A 21,240-nucleotide genomic window follows, 5' to 3' on the forward strand; every position below is an offset into this window, starting at 1 on the left:
AAAAAAAAAAAAAAAAAAAAAAAAAAAAAAAAAAAAAAGGTTTTTTAAGTTTTTTTTTTTCTTTTACCATTCATTGAATTCAAAAATGAAAGCCAGGCATGGTAGCACACACCTTTAATCCCAGCACTTGGGAGACAGAGGCAGGATAAACTCCGTGAGTTCAAGGCCAATCCGGTCCACAGAATGTTTTCCAAGAAAGCTGAGACAACATAGAACCTGTCTCATAGCCAGGCACAGTAGCATGTGCATATATTGTAATCTCAGCACTTGGGAAGTAGAGGCAGAGGAATAGAAATTCAAGGCCAACCTGTGCTACATAAAGAGTTCAAGACCAGCCTGGACTATATAGGACCTGTCCTCAAACAAACCCTGAATACCGTTCATCTCATCTTCTTACTGCTTTATGGGACGTTTCATCTCCAAGCCCTTCTTTGTTAGAGAATAAACAGCATGTTTGTTTTCAGTCTTTCTGCCCAGTGTCATCTTGAGGCGGAAGCTGTCATTCCAGGGGAAGTTTTAGAAACCCTTAAACCCATCGCTTTCTCTCCATTTTTCCAGCTGTGTCTCAGCCCATTGTCAGCTTGCAGCTCATGGTTTCCAGTCCTCAATACGCTTCATTCCCATCTTAAGAAACACAAGGGGGCATCCGCATCATCCTTCATCCTGAGTTTTCAAATGGCTTTTCCCTAACACCTTACTGCACCATGCATCTTAAGTGGCAAAACCAGCTGCGACCCATCCTAGGGATGCTGACTGCAAACTCCTAACCCTTAATCCTTGTCTGTTTTGATCTTTCAGGGTCTTCTCTGTACAGTGTTATTTCTTAAATAACACCTTTTCTGTAACCCGTACCCTCCCATGCCTTAGAGTGGCAGTTACAGTTAAAGGCAGAAAGGGGCACGGGCGAGACAGAACAGGTATGTGTCCAGCTGAGGAACCCTGGTCAGGGCGGCAGCGTCAGGCATGTCAGATTTGGAAGTGGGGGACAAAGGGCAGTTACCAGTGGCTCCAGGTCTCCCAGCACAAGGAATGTTGGTGGTGGCTGGAGAAAGCACTGAAGAACACACTTTGTCAGGGTTGCAGTCTCCTTGCGCTCCTTGACTGGCATGGCTGCCTCTTTCCCTCCCTCGCTCTACCCCTCCCTCTGAAGACAGCTCCTCCTGGAAGTCCTTCCAGTGACCACCCAGGAATGCGGCTCCCTTACAACATGCAGTCCTCGCTGAGAAAAGTATGCTTGTGTGTTTGTTTTGTTTAGTAAACATTTTATCTCGCTAGTTGCATGTTCTGGCTTCTTGCTTAGTAAGTATTAACAAGTTAACTCTCGGATCCTCTTCTTTCCCTCCTGTAGGGACATTAAAGCAGGGAATATCCTCCTCACAGAGCCAGGTCAGGTGAAGCTGGCTGACTTCGGATCCGCCTCCATGGCTTCTCCCGCCAACTCCTTTGTGGGGACTCCTTACTGGTAGGTACACTGAGAAGATATAGTGTAGGCTTAATATACACAAGGGAGGGTGAGCAGAGGGCACTTGGTGTCCCCATTCTTGTTTGTACAGTGGCAGGGATTGAACCGAGGGCCTGCAGGATGCCGGGGAAGTGCTCAGCCACTGAGCTACTATCGCCATCTTCTTCATTTGGAAACAGTCTCACTAATGTGTCCAGATTGGCCTGAGATGGATTCGTTCTCTATTTCAAGCTGACCTTGAATATGCAATCAATCCTCCTGCCTCAGGCCACCATGGAGTTAAGCCCCCAAGCCTGTACCACTTGACCTCCTGGCCTGGTTTCATCTCAACAGTGGATTTCCAGCCAGGGCTAGTGATGTACCTTAAACCTCAGCAGAGGCAGATGGATCTCTGTGAGTTTGACACCAGAACAGCCAGGGTTGCATGGAGAGACTCTGTTTCAAAAACAAGAACAACCAAGAATACAAAACAAAACAAAACAAAACAAGAAAGTTGTTTTCACAATGTGCACCAATCAGATTTCCTTTGAGAAGGTTAGAAACCTCGCTAGCCGAGAAGAGTGACCTTAAATTGTTCAAAGCAGGCAACTGGCTTTGGATCTGCTTTGTGTGAAGTTATCAGCTTGCTGGGCTAGCTCCGTCTAAGGTTTCACTTGAGGTCTTTTTTGAACCGTTCCCTGGAGGCAGCGTGCTCAGATGAGGACAGGGTTCTCCTTTACCGATCTCTGGCTGGCTACCAAGACCGAATGGAAGAAATCCAAGCTCCCAACTCAATGGAGTCCTTTGATACTTCACCAGCTGTGACGACATTCTGACTTGGAGTCTTCCCCTCATTTGGTTCCAGATCCCCTTTCTGAGCGTCCACGATATTCCATCAGGTTATCACAGCTTTGAAAAAGACACCTTCTAGAAAACTCTCCTAAAAAGAGCTGCTTTTTGACTTTCCACCTCGTCGTGAAGATCACATTCACCAAACCACTGCCCATACGGAATAGGCCCAAGCACTGTCCAAACCAGAGAGAGGGCAGAGGCCCCTCCCTGCTCAGGGTCAGGCACGATACCCCCCTTTGCCAGAACCTGATCTGTGTTGTGAGTTACGGTGTCTTTGGGACAGCAGGTCACATTCCTTTATGCTGTCCCTCCAAACATTTTCTCGTGTCTTTTAGAGTAAGTCATTTGTCGGCGCTCACAGCATACTAATACCTTACACATCTCTGTGAGGTCCCTGTGACACGCCTCTCTGTCCTTTAGATGAGGAGACAGATAGAGCATCGTTGAGTAACGACCGGTGAGCAAGGCGAGAGTGAATAATGGAGCCAGGATGTATTGAAATCACTCCGTGTTCCCTAGAAATCACTAAGGATGCTTGTGTGTTCAGCAGCGTTGTTCTCCAGAGTAGTGTGTGTGAGGAAATACCCGTCAGGAAAAATTGTGAACTTTTAAAATTAATTTTTAACTGGTGTACAAAATAGTGGGTTATGTCATGATATTTTCTCCCAGCTAGGGCATGTATGTACTTTGTTCAAATTCATCCCCGTGTCCTCCTCCACTCTGCTACCCTACAGCCTCCCCACCCCCAGGTGCTTCCCTTTTTGCTTGCCTCTCTCTCCTCCCTCCCTTCATCCCTCCCTCCCTCTCTCTGTGCCTCCCTCCTTCCATCCCTCCCTCCCTCCTTATCTCCTCCCCTCCCCCCTCTCTCCCTCTCTCCCTCCCTCTTCTCCTCCCTTCTTCCATCTATCTATCCCTCCTTCCCTCTCCCCCTCCGTCCCTCCCTCCCTCCTGTATTCATCTTTCTAAGTCTGGCTTGTTTCATATAACATGATGACCTTCAATCCCCTCCATTCCCCCACAACTCAGTTCCTTTTCAGTTGCTATGATAAAATGCCATGACCAAGTCAACTTATTTTCAGAAAGCGAGGACTGGGGGCTGGAGAAGTGTCTCAGTGGTTAAGAGCACTGTCTGCTCTTCTAGAGGACCCAGGTTCTATTCCCAGCACCCACATAGCAGCTAAAACCATCTGTCACTCCAGTTCCAAGGAATATGACACTCTCACACAGACATACTTGCAGGCAAACCATCAGTGCACATAAAACATAGGTAATTTATTTTTAAGTGTTTAAATTGGGGCTTAAAATTTCAGAGCATTAGTCCGTGACTCTCACGGCAGGGAGCATGGCAGGAGGGAGGCAGGTGTGGTCGCAGGAACAGCTGAGAGGTCCCATCTTAAGGCTTAACCATGTGGCAGACAAATACACTAGGAATGGTGGGAGTCTTGAACCTCAATGTACTCCCCCAGTGGCAAACAAGCCACGCCTTCTAGTCTTTCCCAAACAGTTCCACTAGCCAGAGGAGCACAGTGGGGCATGTATTCAAATCTGTGAGCCTGCAGGGACCATTCTCATTCAAACCTCCTTGTCACAGACACCTCCATTGTGTGCAGGAACTATGTCCACCTTAGCCGCATACCTGCTGATTTTCTAGGTTGACTTCTTTATGTGGCTTCTATGAATAACACCACAACAAACATTGACTGCTTTAAATGGGGGCTGGAGAAATGGCTCAGCAGTTAAGTTACTCACTATTCTTGCAGAAAACCGAGGTTTAGTTCCCAGAAAATGAAGGGGGGGGGACTTAAGTACCTTTAAAAATACTTTGAATGCCCTTAAATCTATTGCACTGAGTAGTTTTATAAAATGAAAATTTAGTTTGTACTGACAACTTGAGCTCTGCACGTTGCATTTGGCAGGATGGCCCCAGAGGTGATCTTAGCCATGGACGAAGGGCAGTACGACGGGAAAGTTGACATCTGGTCGCTCGGCATCACCTGCATAGAGTTGGGTAAGGAGGAGCTTCCACTGGGGCTCTGCTGATTGGTCCTCACACATGCCCATCAGTTAACTCAGCCCGCCCTTACCCAGTGACTGACAGCTGTAGGTTGGCCGGACCGTGTGACTGTATTGGAGACACTTTCCATGCTCTGGTATGCCACAGAAAAGGGATCCTTCTCTGCTATGTCTCCATGCTATTGACTTAGCTAAAGGAGTTTGGGCAGATGTGCAATTAGCAAACACTGAAACACAAGCTGGTAAGTGAGACATTACACACCCTGTCTCTACAGTAACTCCATGACTTTGCTTTAGAACCCAGCCATACTGGGGGAAATATTAGAAGACTCAAGTATCTAACTTTACCCAGCGGTAGAACCTTGAAGAAAACTTCATAGTAAAAGATGCACCAGCTTGACAGTTATCCCCAGGGACTGGAATGGTGCTCAGGACTTGCTACTCTCCAGAGGACCTTAACAGATTCCCAGCACCCACATAGGGACACATACACACAGATACACACACACACATACATACACAGACATAGACATACACACACATACACATTCACACAGATACATACAGACATATACACACATATACACCCACAGATACACTCACACAGATACACACACAGATGCACATAGACATACATACACATTCACACAGATACATACAGACATACACACACATATATACTCACAGACACACACACTCACAGACACACATAGATACACACGGACACACACTCACACAGATACACATAGACATACGCACACATACACACTCACACAGATACATACAGACATAAACACACAGACACACACAGACATACACATATACAGACACACTCACAGTCTCTCACACACACACACCCCAAACATGGTGGCGTGCACAGATCCCAGCAGTTGGGAAGCTCGCGGGGTCAGAGGAGACCACTACTTTGTTACCCATTTCAGTCCCGAGCCTCACTGTACCTCAGTTTCCTCCCTAGTTGCCAGTCTCTGGTAGGTGTGAGCAGCGTCCAGGCCATGCCTGAGACAGTGAGTACCTGACACAGGACAGGAACTCCATAGCTAGAAGCAGTTAGTGTCACCTGCAGTTAGGACTGCCCACCAGATCTTCTTCATAAGAAGTTTTTGCCCCTTCAAAGGCAAAAGTACTTATCCAAGAGTTGGGGTGCCCTTGGGTCATCTCTCTCTCAAGTAGAGTACAGCCCACTGGTTCTAATTTAGCACAGCCAGGGAGAACTGTTAGCCACAACCCACTAAGCTGACCCCGCTAGATCCTGATCTCAGCTGGCCCAGATGGCGAGTCCACAAAGATGTAACCATTGTCTTTCCCTTAAGCAGGAACTTTTAAAATGTCATGTAGCAAGATTGGCTTTCCTGTCCTTTGATCCTTTTGGTTAAGAAAACATGGGATCCAGACTGGGGAGACAGTTCAATAGATAAAATCCTTCCTGCCTTAATTAAGATCAGGTTCATATCCCCAGCACCGATGTAAATGTGGCTGCCCACTTGCTTTGCTTTGTTTTGTTTTGTTTTGTTTTTAACTTTTTTTTGATTCTTTGTGAGTTTCACATCATGTACCCAAATCCCATTCCTCTCCAATCCCTCTGTATCTGCCCCCTGCCCTTGCAGTCCACACACACACACACACACACGCACACGCGCACATGCACACACGCGCACACGCACACGCGCACACCCTTATCTCCAAGCATCTTCATTTGCAGATGTTCGTTGCAATGAGTCATTGGTGGTCTGAGGCCTCTGATCCTGTTGTGGCCCTGTGTCACGGAGAGCCTGCATCTTTAGTTCTACAGGACTGGTCCTTTTGTACACTACAGCAGTTCATAGATGGGGTAGATGTTGGGGTGGGGTAACTCAGAGACCTGGATCTGTGCCTGGGTGCATACCGAGTTGGTCAGCCCAGCAGCTCTCCTGCACCCAGGCCATCAGGGCCAGCTCTCCTGCTTCGCTCAGGCAAGGGGCAGGGCCAGCACTCCTGACTGTGGTACCTGGATAGGGGCAGGACCTGTTCTCTTAAGCCCATACCATCAGGGCCAGCTCTCCAGCACTTTCCCATCGAGGGGCAGGGCCTGGCAGCCCAGTCACAGTGACAGAGTTCAAGAGGAGGCAGCAGGTGACCTCTGAAGCAAGCTGGCTGGCAAGACTAGCTGGATCAGCAAGCTCTGGTTCAAGTGAGAGACTCCTTAGAGCACGGTCAAGGAAGGCACTGATGCCAGTCTCTGGCCTCCATCTACATGCACACACATGTGCACCCACATGCAGACATGCATATACACATTTACTTACACACACACCACACATGAAAACACATGTATGTTATGTACATGTAAACACACATGAAAGCACACCTATGCATCTGTAAACATACACACTCAGTGACCCACACTTGCCAAAATAAGGACTCCTAGATCCTTGGTCACAGGGTAGCACCAGCCCTGGCTTTGCCCTGGCAGAACCATGCCACCTCCTGTGCTCCACAGATGCAGTGATGAGCTCCTAGAAAGGGCCACATGATAAATGGTATAAACTCTGCAGGACCTGCTGTACATGTCTGCACGGCTTGTACCTTCCCCACTGGAACAGAAAACTCCTGTGGGAAAAACCTCACGACAAAGAAGTGGGCTGCTGGCGGACTCTGGCCTTTGCTCTGTGGTGTTCTGTCTCAGTGACAAGCCGTGTCACCATGGCTATGATGCTGGTTTTGCTTGGTTGGCTGGCTGGTTGGTTAGAGACAGGGTCTCGCTGTGCAGCCCAGGCTGTTCTAGACCCTGAGGTCTTCTTACTTTAGCCTACACAGTGCTGGGATTATAGGCCATCAGCACCAGGCTCAGCTGGCTCCCGGGGTGTGTATGGCAAAGGACTTAAACATAGACCGGACCTTTCATATCCAGTGTTTGAAGGATGGCTCCAGGCTCTGGCTTTTCTACTGTGGTGGTTCCCACCGCATCTGAGGGCAGCTGTCATGGCTTGTCCCCAGGCTTGCTCATCCTGGGCTCCCATGTAGGCTTCAAGGCCAAGTTGCTGGGGTCTACTGCTGAAGTTTGGGTTTGTTTTTCTCTTATGAGACAGGGTCTCATATAACCCAGGCTGGCCTTGAAATCACTGTGTAATGTAGTCGGTTGACCTTGAACTTCTGATGCCTCTCTATGCCTGCCTGTCTTTCTAGTCTATCTGGAGTGCCATGGCATGTAAGTGGAGGTTAGAAAGCGGCTTTGCCAGAGTGATTTCTCTTCTTCCACCATCTGGACCCAGATATCAAACCCAGGTCCTCAGGTTTGGCAGCAGCCACCTAGGACACTGAGCCATCTCAGCAACGCACACACAAAGCTCTTTGCATTAGGTGTTCCTTTTTTCACTTAGTTAGCAAGTTTTGTGGAGACAACCTCCCAAGCTTGAGTCCTCGGCGCTGGAAATACAATGAAGTTTGTCAGTGCCCTTGCTCCTTGTGACTCACTTCCTCTAGCAAGGTTCACCTCCAGGAGAGGTTCCACAGCCTTCTAGAATGACACCACCGGCTGAGCTGAGGGACCCAGTGTTGAGGCAGCCATGGGCCTGTGGGGGCATTTCATAGTCAAGCCTCAACAGGGAAGGAGCCCAGAGTATTGTTAGAGTGAAGCAGAGCTGAGACAGGGAGACACACGTCCTCAGCTGCTCATGAGAGGGCAGGAGGTCCCACCTGAACAGCACCGCAAGACTCCATCTCTAAAACGGGTTCTTAATGAAAACATATTTAAAAAGAATTAACCTGATAAAGTTAGAGTCTAGACTGAAAACATCCATGTGAAATGGACTGCGCTGGAGAGACAGGAAAGAGCCCTGTGTTCTCAGAACAGGGCAGGCTCATGGACGGCAGCAGGCTCTGCCCAGGGGGTCTGAACTCAGTGCTAGGAGGAGTGCAAAGCCACTGGTGCCCACAGAAGTTCCTAGTTCCTTGTGCCTTTAACAACTTGAGGTTGCCAGGTCACATTCTAGAAATGCCTTGACTCTACTTTTTTGAAAAACAGCCTCAAACTGCAGCTGTCTCTCCTCTATGCTCGAAATCTCTGTCCACATGGCTCTCGCTAGGAACAGCGCACACACCATCTACCAGTTTTGAGCAGTTTCAACCAGTTTCTATTTGATGTATGTAAACGTCTAGTAGTAGCTTGGTGATTGATACATATGTGTGATCTCAGCCACCAGGGAGGCCAACCAGCTAGGACTGTGTCTGAAACCCTGGAGAGAAGAAGGGGAGAGACAGCAGGGCAGGAGGCAGGGCAGAGGAGGGAGGGAAAGGATCCTTGCAGGACCCTAAAGGAGCATCCGCTACAGACAGGCTTCCACACACACTCCCAGGGGACTGGAGTCCAAGTGCATTGTGGGACCATGATGGAGTAAATGCGTTCCAAAGGCCTAAGCTATCACTCCAGATGATCGGTTTCTTTTTTAAAGTTCTAATTGTCTGTTTGTTTTGGAGACGATGCCTCACTGTGTGTCCCTGGCTGGAACTCACGATTTAAAACAGGGCTACACCTGCCTCCTGGCTCAGTAAGACCCTGTCTCAAACAAAGGAACAAATGAATGGATGAATGAATGAATGAATGAATGAATGAATGAATGAATAGACAAAAATATCTATCCCACTCCACAATAATATATCTTCTCTCTCTCTCTTTCTTTCTCTCTCTCTCTTTCTTTCTTTCTTTCTTTCTTTCTTTCTTTCTTTCTTTCTTTCTTTCTTTCTCTCTTTCTTTCTTCATCTTCAGAACAGGGTTTCTCTGTGTAGTCCTGGCTATCCTCAAGCTCACTCTGCAGACCAGACTGGACATGAACTCACAAGATTCCCCCTGCCTTTGCCTCCACAATGTTAGAATTAACGACATTCACCACCACTCCCAACCCTTATTTTATTCTTAAGAGATTTATTTACTTTGTGTGTGTAAGTGGTTTTCCACGTATTGTTTTTACTACACTGAGTACATGCCATGCACGGAAAAGGGTATCATGTCCCCTGGAGCTGGAGGTAATGGTTAATGGATGGTTGGGAGCCATCATGTGGGTGCTGAAAACTGAGCCCTGGTCCTCTGCAAGAGCAGCCAGTGCTCTTAACCGCCGAGCCAACTCTCCAGCCACTCCATTCCATAATCATATATTTTTGTTCTATTTTTCTTTGCATTCTGGTTTTATTTAATGAATATGTATTTTTTTAATTAAAACGCACACACAGATATTCACACCTTGTCACTGGAAAACAGCCCAACACCATTCTTTGCAGAACCTATGAAAAAAATAAGGAAATTTTCTCCCGTTACTTTGAGATAGGTTCCACTGGGAGCCTTCCAGTAGACAGTGAATGACCACCAGCCAGCCCGTGGCTCCTCTGAGCTGACCCTACGAGTACAGTGAGCAGATGGTGTGTCGTGGACGAACCCGAGTTGTTTCAAGAAAGGTTTACCATGTTTCCCTCCTCTTCCAGCGGAGCGGAAGCCCCCCCTCTTCAACATGAACGCCATGAGTGCCCTCTACCACATCGCTCAGAATGACTCCCCCACGCTACAGTCCAGGGAATGGTAAGACATGGCCAAGAAACTCACTGAGGGGGGTCTGACTTTCTCATTCAGCCACATATTAACGGTTTGCCCTAAAACGCCATTGCTTTCTTCCATCATGACAATACTAAGAATAGGGGCCCCACATTTGTACCTTTGTGTACACACACGCACGCATGTGCACACACACACAGACACGTGCGGGCGCACTTGCACACACATACACACTTTAAAGCTTCACTGGGGACATGCTGGAAGCATGCACCCTGTTACTTCCCTCCCATACCTCATCCCTCAGTTCCTAACTATCTCACCTCTAGGTTTTGGGTGGTGGTAGGGGTGGTTTGCTGGTGGGCTTTGGGGCAGCATTGTTTGCCTGTTTGTTATTTTAAACAGGGTCTTACTAGGTAGCTCAAGGTGTCCTAGAACTCACTCTGCAGACCAGGCTGCTAGCAGAGACCTACCCGCCTCTGCCTCCCTCCCAAGCAGTGGGAGGCCCCATGCATGCCTGCCTTCATTTCTGGTTCCCAGCAACTATGTGGTGCCCTGGCTGATGTCATAGTTTGTCTCTGTGTCTTTCAGAATGAGCTAGGACAGACCATATACTATCTATCCAAAAGACATGTTGTTCTTGGCCAAAAAAACAGGGCATGTTTGTAATGATTTGGGTGATTAAAAGTGACAGAGATTAATCCCAGCACTTGGGAGGCAGAGGCAGGCAGATTTCTGAGTTCAAGGCCAGCCTGGTCTACAGAGTGAGTTCCAGGACAGCCAGAGCTACACAGAGAAATCCTGTCTCAAAAGTCAAAAAAAAAAAAAGAGTCACAGTCACAGAGAGTGAGCTGTCTAACAAGAGTGAACAGAAATGAATTTCCCTAGAGAGGAAGCAGTTTTAGTCAGAAAACATATCTCCAGCCTCTCTGCCCTGGGTGTTTTATGTTCACGCCCTTTTAGGGGTCGTAGGTATCGCCAGAGTCAAGGAAGTGTAAATGAAGATGGCAGACTGGACATTAGGAAAGCTCTTATCTGTGAGGGGAAAAGGAAGTCCTGGCCACAGAGATGGTCCAGTTGGCAGCATGCTGAGCATGTCCAGGGACAGAAGTTTAGTCCCCAGAACCAACGCAAAAGCTGGACCCCGTAATCCCAGTGTGGGGAGAGAAGGAGGATCTCTAGAGCCCACTGGCCGGCCAGTCTAGCCAAACTGAGAGACCCTGCCTCAAAAAAATAAGGTTGTCAGGCGCGGTGGCACACGCCTTTCATTCCAGCCCTCAGGAGGCAGAAGCAGGTGGATCTCTGTGAGTTCAAGGCCAGCCTGGTCTACAAATCGAGTCCAGGACAGCCAGGGCTGTTATACAGAGAAACCCTGTCTTCAAGCAAACCAAAAAGGTGGAGGGTGACTGTGAGGACACTTGATATTGACCTCTGGCCTCTACACCACACATAAACTCATATGTACACATGCACACGCACATGCACACACACATGCACAGCATACACACACATGCACACACACACATATGCATACACAAACATGTATCTATACACACACATACAAAACGTCCCAAGTTGCAAAGCCTTTCCCTCGCACCCCGCCTTTGTCTGCCACAGGTCCCACAGTCGCTCACTGCTCTCTCCTCACTGTGTTTGCTCCCACAGGACAGACTCCTTCAGGAGATTCGTTGATTACTGCTTGAACAAAATACCTCAGGAAAGACCAGCCGCAGTGGAGCTGTTGCGGGTAATTTTTCCATTTTCCATCTGAGATGGGGCTGTGAGGTCTGGCCACCAGGGCAGGCAGTTGCTCCATGGCTGAGCACTGTGACACGCTGGCTCATGCAAAGATAGAAGTAGGCATAAAAACTGGAAGGTTGTCAGGACCCATGAATGTCCTTCTCCCCCATCCCACCTGTGGGTAGGTTTCTCTTCCCCGCCCTTTTGTCCCGCCTCAGAACAGTCAGTTTCCCCTCCTGCTCCACTTGCCATCCACCCCAGGGTTTCTCTCACTGAACATGAGTGAGCTTCCAGAATGGTTAGCCAAGGGTGCCAATGCCAACTCTGCAAATCTCAGTTAGGTTGGCGTCAAATCCAAGCAGAGAAGACATAGGGCGATGATGTAAAAACAGGCACTCAGGTCACACAAATGAGCTAATGAAGTGTTGTGTCACTGTATGCAAGAGTATGGTGGCTTGCTGTGGTCTCACCATATGCCCAGGCTGCTCTTGAATGAATGATCCCCCTGCCTCCACTCTCCTAGTGCTGGTGTTACAGGAGTATACCAGCATCATGCCCGACTCTGGAGGTAAGGGCATTGGTGGTTCAAGGCCAGCCTTGGCTACACAAGAACCTATTGCACCAGCAATAGAAGCCTTCGATTCTGTAGAGTTTTTTTCTACGTTGCTTTCTGTCTGTCTTTTAATGAATACACACAAGTCTGACTTGAGCCCCACAGTACTGAGCCACTCTCTCTTTGCTCTTCGCTGTGTGTTGATGTTAGTGATGACCCTGTGGTACGCCAGCATTCTAGTGGTGGATGGGAACCCTTCCCGGTGGAGATACTGCTGGCTGGCTGTCCTCTTCTGTGTGCGGATGTTCATTCAGTCCTGGTATTCATTTCATTCTCAGAGTGAATGCCCTTTTACGGGCAGTTTTGTCTGTTGGTTTGTTTATAAGACTCAGAAGGACTGTATTCCTTTGCAGAGCACTGACCGCTCTTGCAGAGGACCCACACAACAGCTCACAACTGTAACTCCAGTTCCAGGGAATCAGTACCCACTTCTGGCCTCTGCAGGCACTGCACACACATGTGGTACACAGACATACATACATGCAGGCAAAACATCCCCTCCCCCACAAAACCAATTGTAACTGTTCATACATATAAAATAAAGACACGGTTTAGACTTGGCTGTGTGATGGCCCAGTGGTCAGAGCACTCATCCTGAGTGTGAGGACCTGAGTTTGGATCCCAGCATTTGCACGGCAAGCGGGCTGGACTACGTGAACCTGTAACCTCAGAGACAGGGAGGACATGGAGGCTTGCTGGCCACAAGCCTTATCTCCATGTTCAGTGAGAGACCCCATCTCAAAGGGGTCAGACAGGGAATGTTGGAGCAAGATGGCCAACATCCTCCACCAAACCTCCACAGGTGTGCTCACAGGTGTGTGCACCTACACACATGTGCGTGTACATATCACACACACACACGTTGACACATGAAATCATATGTGACGCTACTCCTGTGAAGATACAAGCAGCTGGCTACTTTTGAAGATAGGATCTGAGGACAGACCCAAGTCCAACTTGGTGAACCCTGAGTCTCACTGCACATGCTTACGGGAATATGGGTGAGGAGTTACAGGAGTAGAAATGACCCAGAGGCTGCATCACCAAAGCCCGCCCCAGGACAGGTGACAGATCACAAAGCTGGACACCTGGAGCCCACTGCACAGCCTGCAGGCAGGTATCTCAGCTGCTCTGAACGTGCCCCTCAGCAGTCCTTAACAACATGTTATACATGCTAGGAGGGAAAGTCTAGTGAATCTAGTGAGTCCGGTTTCGGGACTTCCTGAAAGCTCTGAGTTGTTTCCTTCCTTGTAGGATGAAGTGTTTTATCTCTGCTTAGAACATGCTGTTCTGCCTTCCCACAGACACCCCACACCTTAACAGGCTTGGAAGGCTTTAATCTAGGAGGAAACAGCTACACAGTGAGGACTGAACCCAGGAATCGGTGTATGCTGGGAAAGTGTGTTCATACACACACACAAATATATATACATATATATATGCACATATATATATACATATACATATATACATATATGTGTAGCTGGCCTTTGCTGCTTTGTGGGTTCTTCTTTTCCCCACTGTTTATGTCCCTCCTGTTTCACACCCTATCCTTAGATAGAAGAGAAAGGATAGAGGGGGAGGGAGAGAGACCCCCTGAATCTAATTTCTTTCTTGTAGTTTCTTCTTTGAGCACAACTATTAACAAGCCACAGCCAACCCCCCTGAACGACCAACAAGCACTGACCCTACCTCTCAGGGCCCTAGCATTTATCTACCTCTAAAAATTCCCCAGACTTCCAAACATCACACAATCGCAGAACCTATTTGCAGCTGGTGAAACCACGCCCCTGATAGAGCACGAGGCAAATTATAGTCACCTCCTGCGAAGCAGCCCCATATCTCACACCTGAGATTAAAACAATAACACATTCTTATAATATTTCTGTATTTTTTAAAGAATCCTGAATTCTCACACATACATATGTGTATTTCTGTGTGTGTGTCTGTCTGTCTGTCTGTGTTGTGTGTCTGTGTGTGCACCTGCTGAGCCCATTTTTGTTGGTGGTGTGTAATTTCAGGATGGTCACTATGCATTGGACAGCAACACTGGCCTTACCCCTGGAAGAGGCTGGCTCTCTGTCTCCCAGCAATCATCTGTCACCTGTAATCCTTTGTCCAGAGCTGCGACCTCACAGAAATCTTCCTTCTTCCATGTTAGCATCCACTGACAGTGCCACCGGCCTGGTCTTGTTTGTGCAGGTTTCCGGGGCAGAGTGTTTCACAGCAGGCTTCCTGGGGTCCTGGCTCGTACAGCCTATCTGCCCCCTCTCCCGTGGAGTTCCATGAGTCTTAGATGCAGGAGCAGTGATGTAGATATGTGTGTCGGGGCTTGGCTGCCCATACCTATTGATCCTTGCATTGCATCCAGTTGTAGTTTTCTATGATGACCTCATTGACTGTGAGAAGAAGCGTTGGTGAGAGGTGTTAGCTACACTTACCTGTGTTGCTAAGGATAAGTTCAGAATGGAGTCTGGAATTATGCTGGTTGGCAAGGTGTTGGTGGTTGCCACCAGCATATGAGTGCCACTTACCACAGCGTAAAGGTGTGATGGCTTGCCAAGCTGGTAACTGTCATGGGTCATAGGTGGAGTAGTAGTTGGGTAGGACTGTTGGTAACTGTCATGATTCCTAGCTGCTGCAGCTGGATAGGACTGTTTAATGGCTTCCCTCCCTTGGCAGCTTAGGTAGTCATGTCTGGAACTGTCGAAGTTAGACCACAGGAAGGAGGCTTGCCGGTCAGATCCAGCTTAAATCATATGATTCCTGTGTCCTAAGTATGAAGTTCTTCAACAGTAGGAGTCCACCCAGGGCTGCATATATAATCTGCATTGTTTTGGTCATTACTTAGACTACCCTGACCAATTGTTCCAAAAAAGGTGTCTTGTGCCTGGTGCTGGAACGTTTGTTAGTCACTAAATTAATGTTAGAAATCACCAGGCCATTGTATCTACCAACAACAAACAAAGAGATCATGGGTACACTTCCATTTATCATAACATCAAAAAATATTTTTTGAATAAACCTAACCAAGATTGTGAAAGACCTCTACAATGAAAACTTCAGATCTTAAGGCTAGAGATGGCTCAGCAGTTAAGAGCACTGGCTGCTCTTCTACAGGACCCAGGGTTCAATCCCCAGCACCCACAACTGTCTATGGCTCATTCCCATACTCATAAAAGGAAGGAAGGAAGGAAGGAAGGAAGGAAGGAAGGAAGGAAGGAAGGAAGGAAGGAAACTTCAAGTCTCTGAAGAATGACTCGGAAAGACACTAGAGAATGGAGAGACATGCTATGTTCATGGATTGGTAGAATTACTATTGTGAAAATGACCATCCTACCAAAACAGGGGAATCCCCACCAAACCACACAAACAGACTCCTTAGAGACAGGACACACACACACACACGTATGTATGTATCCTGAAGTTCACATGGAACCAGAAACACTGCTAGAATCCGTCGGCATTCTCTGTGCTGAAGAGAACCTTGTGTGAATTTTGGAAAGGAGCACACTAGGATTCCCTGTTTTTCTCCAGCTGCCTCTCTCCTTATTCCTGGGTATCTTTCAGAAACTCTTCCTTTCTTCACATTCTCTCCCTGAGGTTAAAATGCCACTTTTGCATTGAATAATTTAAGTACAGAACTAAAGTAAAACTTACTGAAGTGTTTTTTTTTTAAACACAATGTTGTATCATAAACATCAGCAAAATAAAAAGAACAAAGGCAGCTGGGAAACTGGGGCTGGGGCGTCAATTAATTATCCTATTTTTCAGAGAGAAAAACGTAGTTTTCTGGTAAAGGACACTCTGCTTTCTTAAGGCTTTCGTGATATTTTTCTCTTACTTTTGAAGTGTTTTATTACATTTATATTTTTATTTGAGAGAGTACTCACGCACGTGTGTGTGCACATAGCATGCACACGTGATTCCCCAGCACACGTGTTACTTGTGCTCAGTTCTACTTCTGGGAGTCCCAGCGGTCAGAATCTGCTCATTATCAATCTCGGTGGCAAGCCCCTCTATTCACTGAGCCGTCTTGCCAGACCTCTCTTTAACTCAGTTTGTTTATTTATTTACCACATCACATTTATATGTGGGTTATTTGTATTTTTAATTTTAAAATTAAAATATAATTACATCATGCCCCCTTCCCTGTCCTTCTGACCTTCCCATGAACCCAGCCCTGCCCCCAACCCCACCCCAAGCCCCCAATTTCTTTCAAATCCATGGCTTTCTTTAATTTTAAATGGAGGAGGCATAGGAACAGATAACTCTGTCAGTGACAAAAAGAAATAACTAAAATTAAGCAACCATTTTACTTTCTTCCAATTCTGTTAAATCAAGCACATCTTCATTTTTACAGATTGCACTTAAATTATTTGGAAACACCTATTTATTTCCCTTCAAGTGCTTTTCTATATATTTGAATCTTTAAACATTCTAAAGAACAATGAAGTTCGTGCTTTGTTATTGTTTGAGACAAGGTCTTGCTATGTAGCCTTGCCTGGCCAGGAACTCACTCTGTAGACCAGGCTAGCCTTAAATTCAGAGATCTTCCTGCCTCCACCTCCCAAGTACTGGAATTGCAAGCATGAGCCACCCCTGGTCTACAAATTATTCTCTTACGGGGGTCTGGACCTTTAGACTGCAGAAGTGTAGAGAACAACCATGGTGTGATGTGCAGCCATAGAATATGAGCAGAACCTAGCATGGCAGCTGCAGGACCCGGGCCAGCATCCTCCCGAATGTGCTGTGCCCTGATCGGAGGGGAAGCAGGAAGGACCAGGTGCAACAGACCTAACCCATAGACAGAGAGATACATTTAAGAGTACTTCCAGGTTTCAGAAGATATATGCAGGTGAGGGCCACGTCGTCACCTAGTGTGAAGTCTGGAAGGTTGAGGACAGAGGTATCATGCACAACCCAGAGTCCGGAGGGCAGGAGAGGATCAAGGTGTTGCTTGCCCCTCCTCACAGAGCCTTGGTGCTTTTCCCTTTAGTGGGAGGCAGCCTCGCAGGAACCCTGGCCTCCAGGAGACTCAGCAGCTGTATTTCCAGTCTAAACTGTATGACCAGTGAGTGAGAAAACAAAATGTGCACAAGTCTGTTTTCCAAAAGTCTGTAAGAGGAAGTTGAATGGGGCAGGCATGGGCTTCATCCCAGCTCTGCTTCAGAAGGGGCAAATCCGTCTGCTGTTACTGAAGGTTCGCTGGAGTTTTTAAAAAGGTTTTATTTTATTTTACGTGTATGGCTGGGTATCTCTGCGTGCGTGCTTTATACATGCAGTACCCTCAGAGGCCAGAAGAGGGCATCAGATCCCCTGGAACTGGAGTTACATGCAGCTGTGAGTCATCATGTGAGGTGTTGGGAACCAAACCCAGGTCTTCTACAACAGCAGCCAGTGCTCCCAGCAACTAACACCTCTCCAGCCCCAAGTTCTAGCAATTTTTAATATATTTATGATGAAGTAAATCTCAGGAGACAGCATCAGTCCAGAGCAAAAGGAATACTTTGTGATGGTGTAAGCATTGTAAAAAATGTGTGTGCAGCTTCCCATGAGAATTAAAACAACAGGACTGTATTGGATCCAGCATTCCATCCTTTGGGTTCATTTCTAAAAGAATCTGTTATCTTTACAATGTCTGCATCCCATAATGACTACAGCATCACCCATAGCAACCAAGATGTGGAAGCAGCACACATGTCCATCAGTGGAATGAAAGACAGGGAGACTGTGATACACATGCACACAACAGAATAGTGCTCAGTCTGGAATAGGAGCTCCTAGCTAGGCACCATGCCACATATCTGTAAGCCCAACACTTGGGTTGTAGAGGCCAGGCCATCGGAGGGCTACATAGTAAGTTCAAGACCAGCCTGGGCCACATGTGACCCTGTCTCAATTAAAGGAGGCGGGGAAGGGGAGTTAGGCCGTGGCTGGCTCACAGGAAACACATACCTAGTCATGGCCTCTCATTCCTTCTCAGCCACTGGGAGCAGGGAGCAACTCTTGGGGAAGACTTTGGTCTGGGCCAATGGACCATTGCCGGGGGACCCACTGGGGGTAGGGGTGGGGTCCTAGTGACAGCCTGGTGGAAGGTTTGAAGGTAAGAGAGAATGCCAGTGCAGATAGCTTCCAAGAAGGTTACAGGCTCAGGGGAGGTGATCAGGTGTTGACAGGAAAGCACTGTTGGGTATCTGACAGACAGCATGGATGGATCTGGAAGGCTTTGTACGCATGAGATAAGCCAGATACACAAAGAAGGGCTCCACACAACATTGCACACATGTAGAATTTACACACATTTAAAAAAAAAATCAGATACTGAAGAAAAAAAGTAGAAAGGTGTTTTCAGGAGTGGAAGTGAGACTTGGGGCTGACAAGATGGCTCAGGAGGTAAAAGGGCTTGCCACCAAACCTAAAGGCCTGAGTTTAATACCCGGGGCCCACATGGTAGAAGGGGCAGACTGACTTCAACGGGCACATACAAGTGAGTATGTAAAAAAGAACTGGGGAGGCTGAGGTACAGGCCCAGTGTTTTACTCATGTGACATACATACTGCCTATTAAGACCTAAGGCCTGAGCTGAGGACTGACTGCAGGGGCTTGTGAGTTTTGAAGGCAGTGGGTTCTGGCACCTTCACTACACACATGGGAGTAAGGGATGATGGTGTGTAACTACCCTCTCTGTAGTAATTACTTCGTCATCTGGGCCAAAGTTGTATGTCATAAATATTTATAGTTAAGAAGAGACTTTTTATTACAAGGTCTCATGATGTAGCCCTGGCTGGCCAGTAACTCACTATGTAGACCAGGATGGCCTGAAATCCATGGAGACCGAGATCCTCTTGCTCTGTTTCCCAAGTGATGGAATTAAAAGTGTACACTGCCTCACTTAGCAAAACAAAAACAAACAAAGCAAGAATTCCTGTGGAGCCGGGCGTGGTGGCGCATGCCTTTAATCCCAGCACTTGGAAGGCAGAGGCAGGCGAATTTCTGAGTTGGAGGCCAGCCTGGTCTACAGAGTGAGTTCCAGGACAGCTAGGGTTACACAGAGAAACCCTGTCTCAGAAAAAAAGAAAGAGAGAGGAAGAGACAGAACGGGGGAGAGTGAGACAGAAAGAGAGAGAGAGAGAGAGAGAGAGAGAGAGAGAGAGAGAGAGAGAGAGGGGGGAGGGAGGGAGGGAGGGAGGGAGGAAAAAAAAGAAAAAAAAAGAAAAGAAAAAAAAAGTCCAGTGGAGCCACTAGAGTTCTCAACCCATGGGTCCCGACCCCTTTGGCCCCTTTATTGCCTATCCTTCGTATCAGAATTTACATTACAGTTCATAACAGTAACAAAATTACAGTCACAAAGGGACAACAAGATAACCTTATGGTTGGGGGTCACCATAGGAGGAGGAACTGTCTTAAAGGGTCTCAGTGTTAGGAAGGTTGGGAACCACTGCTCTAGAGTCTGCAGAGGGACAGAAGGTAGAAACATTGTTACCTCTTTGTAAGTGGGGGGCTTCCATGAGGGACACCAGCCTCAAGATCTCCTTTACTTCTAAGGCCCCTGAACCTGCTCTCCCTGCCCTGCCTGCTTCCATGCATACATTGCACCTAAAGATAGCGCTGCTTACTGTCCCTTCTCCCCCCTGTTGTTCAGCATGACTTCATTCGGAGGGAGCGGCCACCGAAGGTCCTCATTGACCTCATACAGAGGACAAAAGATGCTGTCCGAGAGCTGGACAACCTGCAGTACAGGAAAATGAAGAAGATCCTCTTCCAGGAGACTCGGAACGGACCCTTGAATGAGTCGCAAGAAGAAGAAGAAGTAGGTCTGCCTGGTTTCGGCTTCTCTGGGAGAAGAAGCTTCCAGCCTTGGCACTGGGAAACCCCAGTGAGGATGAGGACGTGGTCGGTGCTCTCTCTTCCCTAAGAGATGCTCAGGATAGCATCTGGTAAAACCAGGGCTGTGGCGGGGTTGGTATCATGGGGTAAGGTGGGCACCTAGGAATGGCATAGCACAATTTTTAATATATATTTTTAGTGTGAGGATTCCATGCATGCTTGTGAATTCTTCCGGTCACATTTAGCCCCTTCTCCCCTCCCACTTCTCCAGGACCACCCCACCCCCACCCCAAGCCTCCCAGCTTCTCTTTAACCCACTGAATCCAGTTACTGCTGCCCATGCATATATGAGCATGAGACCGGCTACTGATGCTTGTGAACGTGGGGCCATCTTGGCCCACCAATGAGACCCAGTCTCAAACAAGAAAGGGGCAGGGAGAAGAGAGTAAAAGTGGGATTGAGGCTGCTCCCCCGTGGGGCCTGTGGGATCCAAGGCCCCAGCATCTGCTTCTCTCGTTCGATGCAGGGTACACAACAGTTTTCAAAGGAAAGATGGCTTCTTAGTCTCTCACTCAGCTAAAGCAATGGGCGAGGGCCAGCCAGATGGCTCAGCCAGTCAAGGTAGCCAGCCTGAGCTAGACCTCCATGGCCACATGGTGCAGGGAGAGAAGCAACTCCTGCAAGTTGTCCTCTGACCCCCACAAGCCCACCAGGGCACATGTACTGGGGCATGCACACATCCATAGACACAGGCATGCATACATACATATACACACACATACACATACCCACATATCAACATACACACACACATAGACACACATACATATATACACATGCACACACACATATACACACATGCACACATACACTCATACACGCACACATACATACACATACATATACACACACATTCATATACACACATATACATATTCACATACACACACATACACATACATACACATATCCACATAGACACACATAGACACACATGCACACACACATTTACATATGCACAAAGATACACATACAAGATAAATCTTAGGAAAAGGACTAAATAGTGAGGGAGAGAGAGTGATGTTATTTTTCAACTCTAATGATACAAAAGAGCCGGGCGTGGTGACACACGCCTTTAATCCCAGCACTTGGGAGGCAGAGGCAGGCAGATTTCTGAGTTCGAGGCCAGCCTGGTCTACAAAGTGAGTTCCAGAA

The 21,240-nt window shown here is 47.6% G+C and overlaps 1 protein-coding gene across 6 annotated transcripts in view; it reads left to right on the forward strand.

Annotated features, from left to right (window-relative positions):
* The window catches only part of Taok3 (TAO kinase 3), a 153,786-nt gene that overhangs the window by 86,765 nt on the left and 45,781 nt on the right, over positions 1 to 21,240 (forward strand). For all 6 annotated transcript variants that reach the window (XM_029477637.1, XM_029477639.1, XM_021163499.1 and 3 more), the window contains 5 exons: positions 1,349 to 1,462; positions 4,210 to 4,301; positions 9,779 to 9,872; positions 11,508 to 11,589; positions 19,841 to 20,008. In XM_029477637.1, coding sequence (XP_029333497.1) covers positions 1,349 to 1,462; positions 4,210 to 4,301; positions 9,779 to 9,872; positions 11,508 to 11,589; positions 19,841 to 20,008 — 550 coding nt within the window. The remainder of the gene's footprint in view (positions 1 to 1,348; positions 1,463 to 4,209; positions 4,302 to 9,778; positions 9,873 to 11,507; positions 11,590 to 19,840; positions 20,009 to 21,240) is intronic.

The sequence above is a fragment of the Mus caroli genome, chromosome 5 (assembly GCF_900094665.2).
Source record: "Mus caroli chromosome 5, CAROLI_EIJ_v1.1, whole genome shotgun sequence".
Classification (NCBI taxonomy): domain Eukaryota; kingdom Metazoa; phylum Chordata; class Mammalia; order Rodentia; family Muridae; genus Mus; species Mus caroli.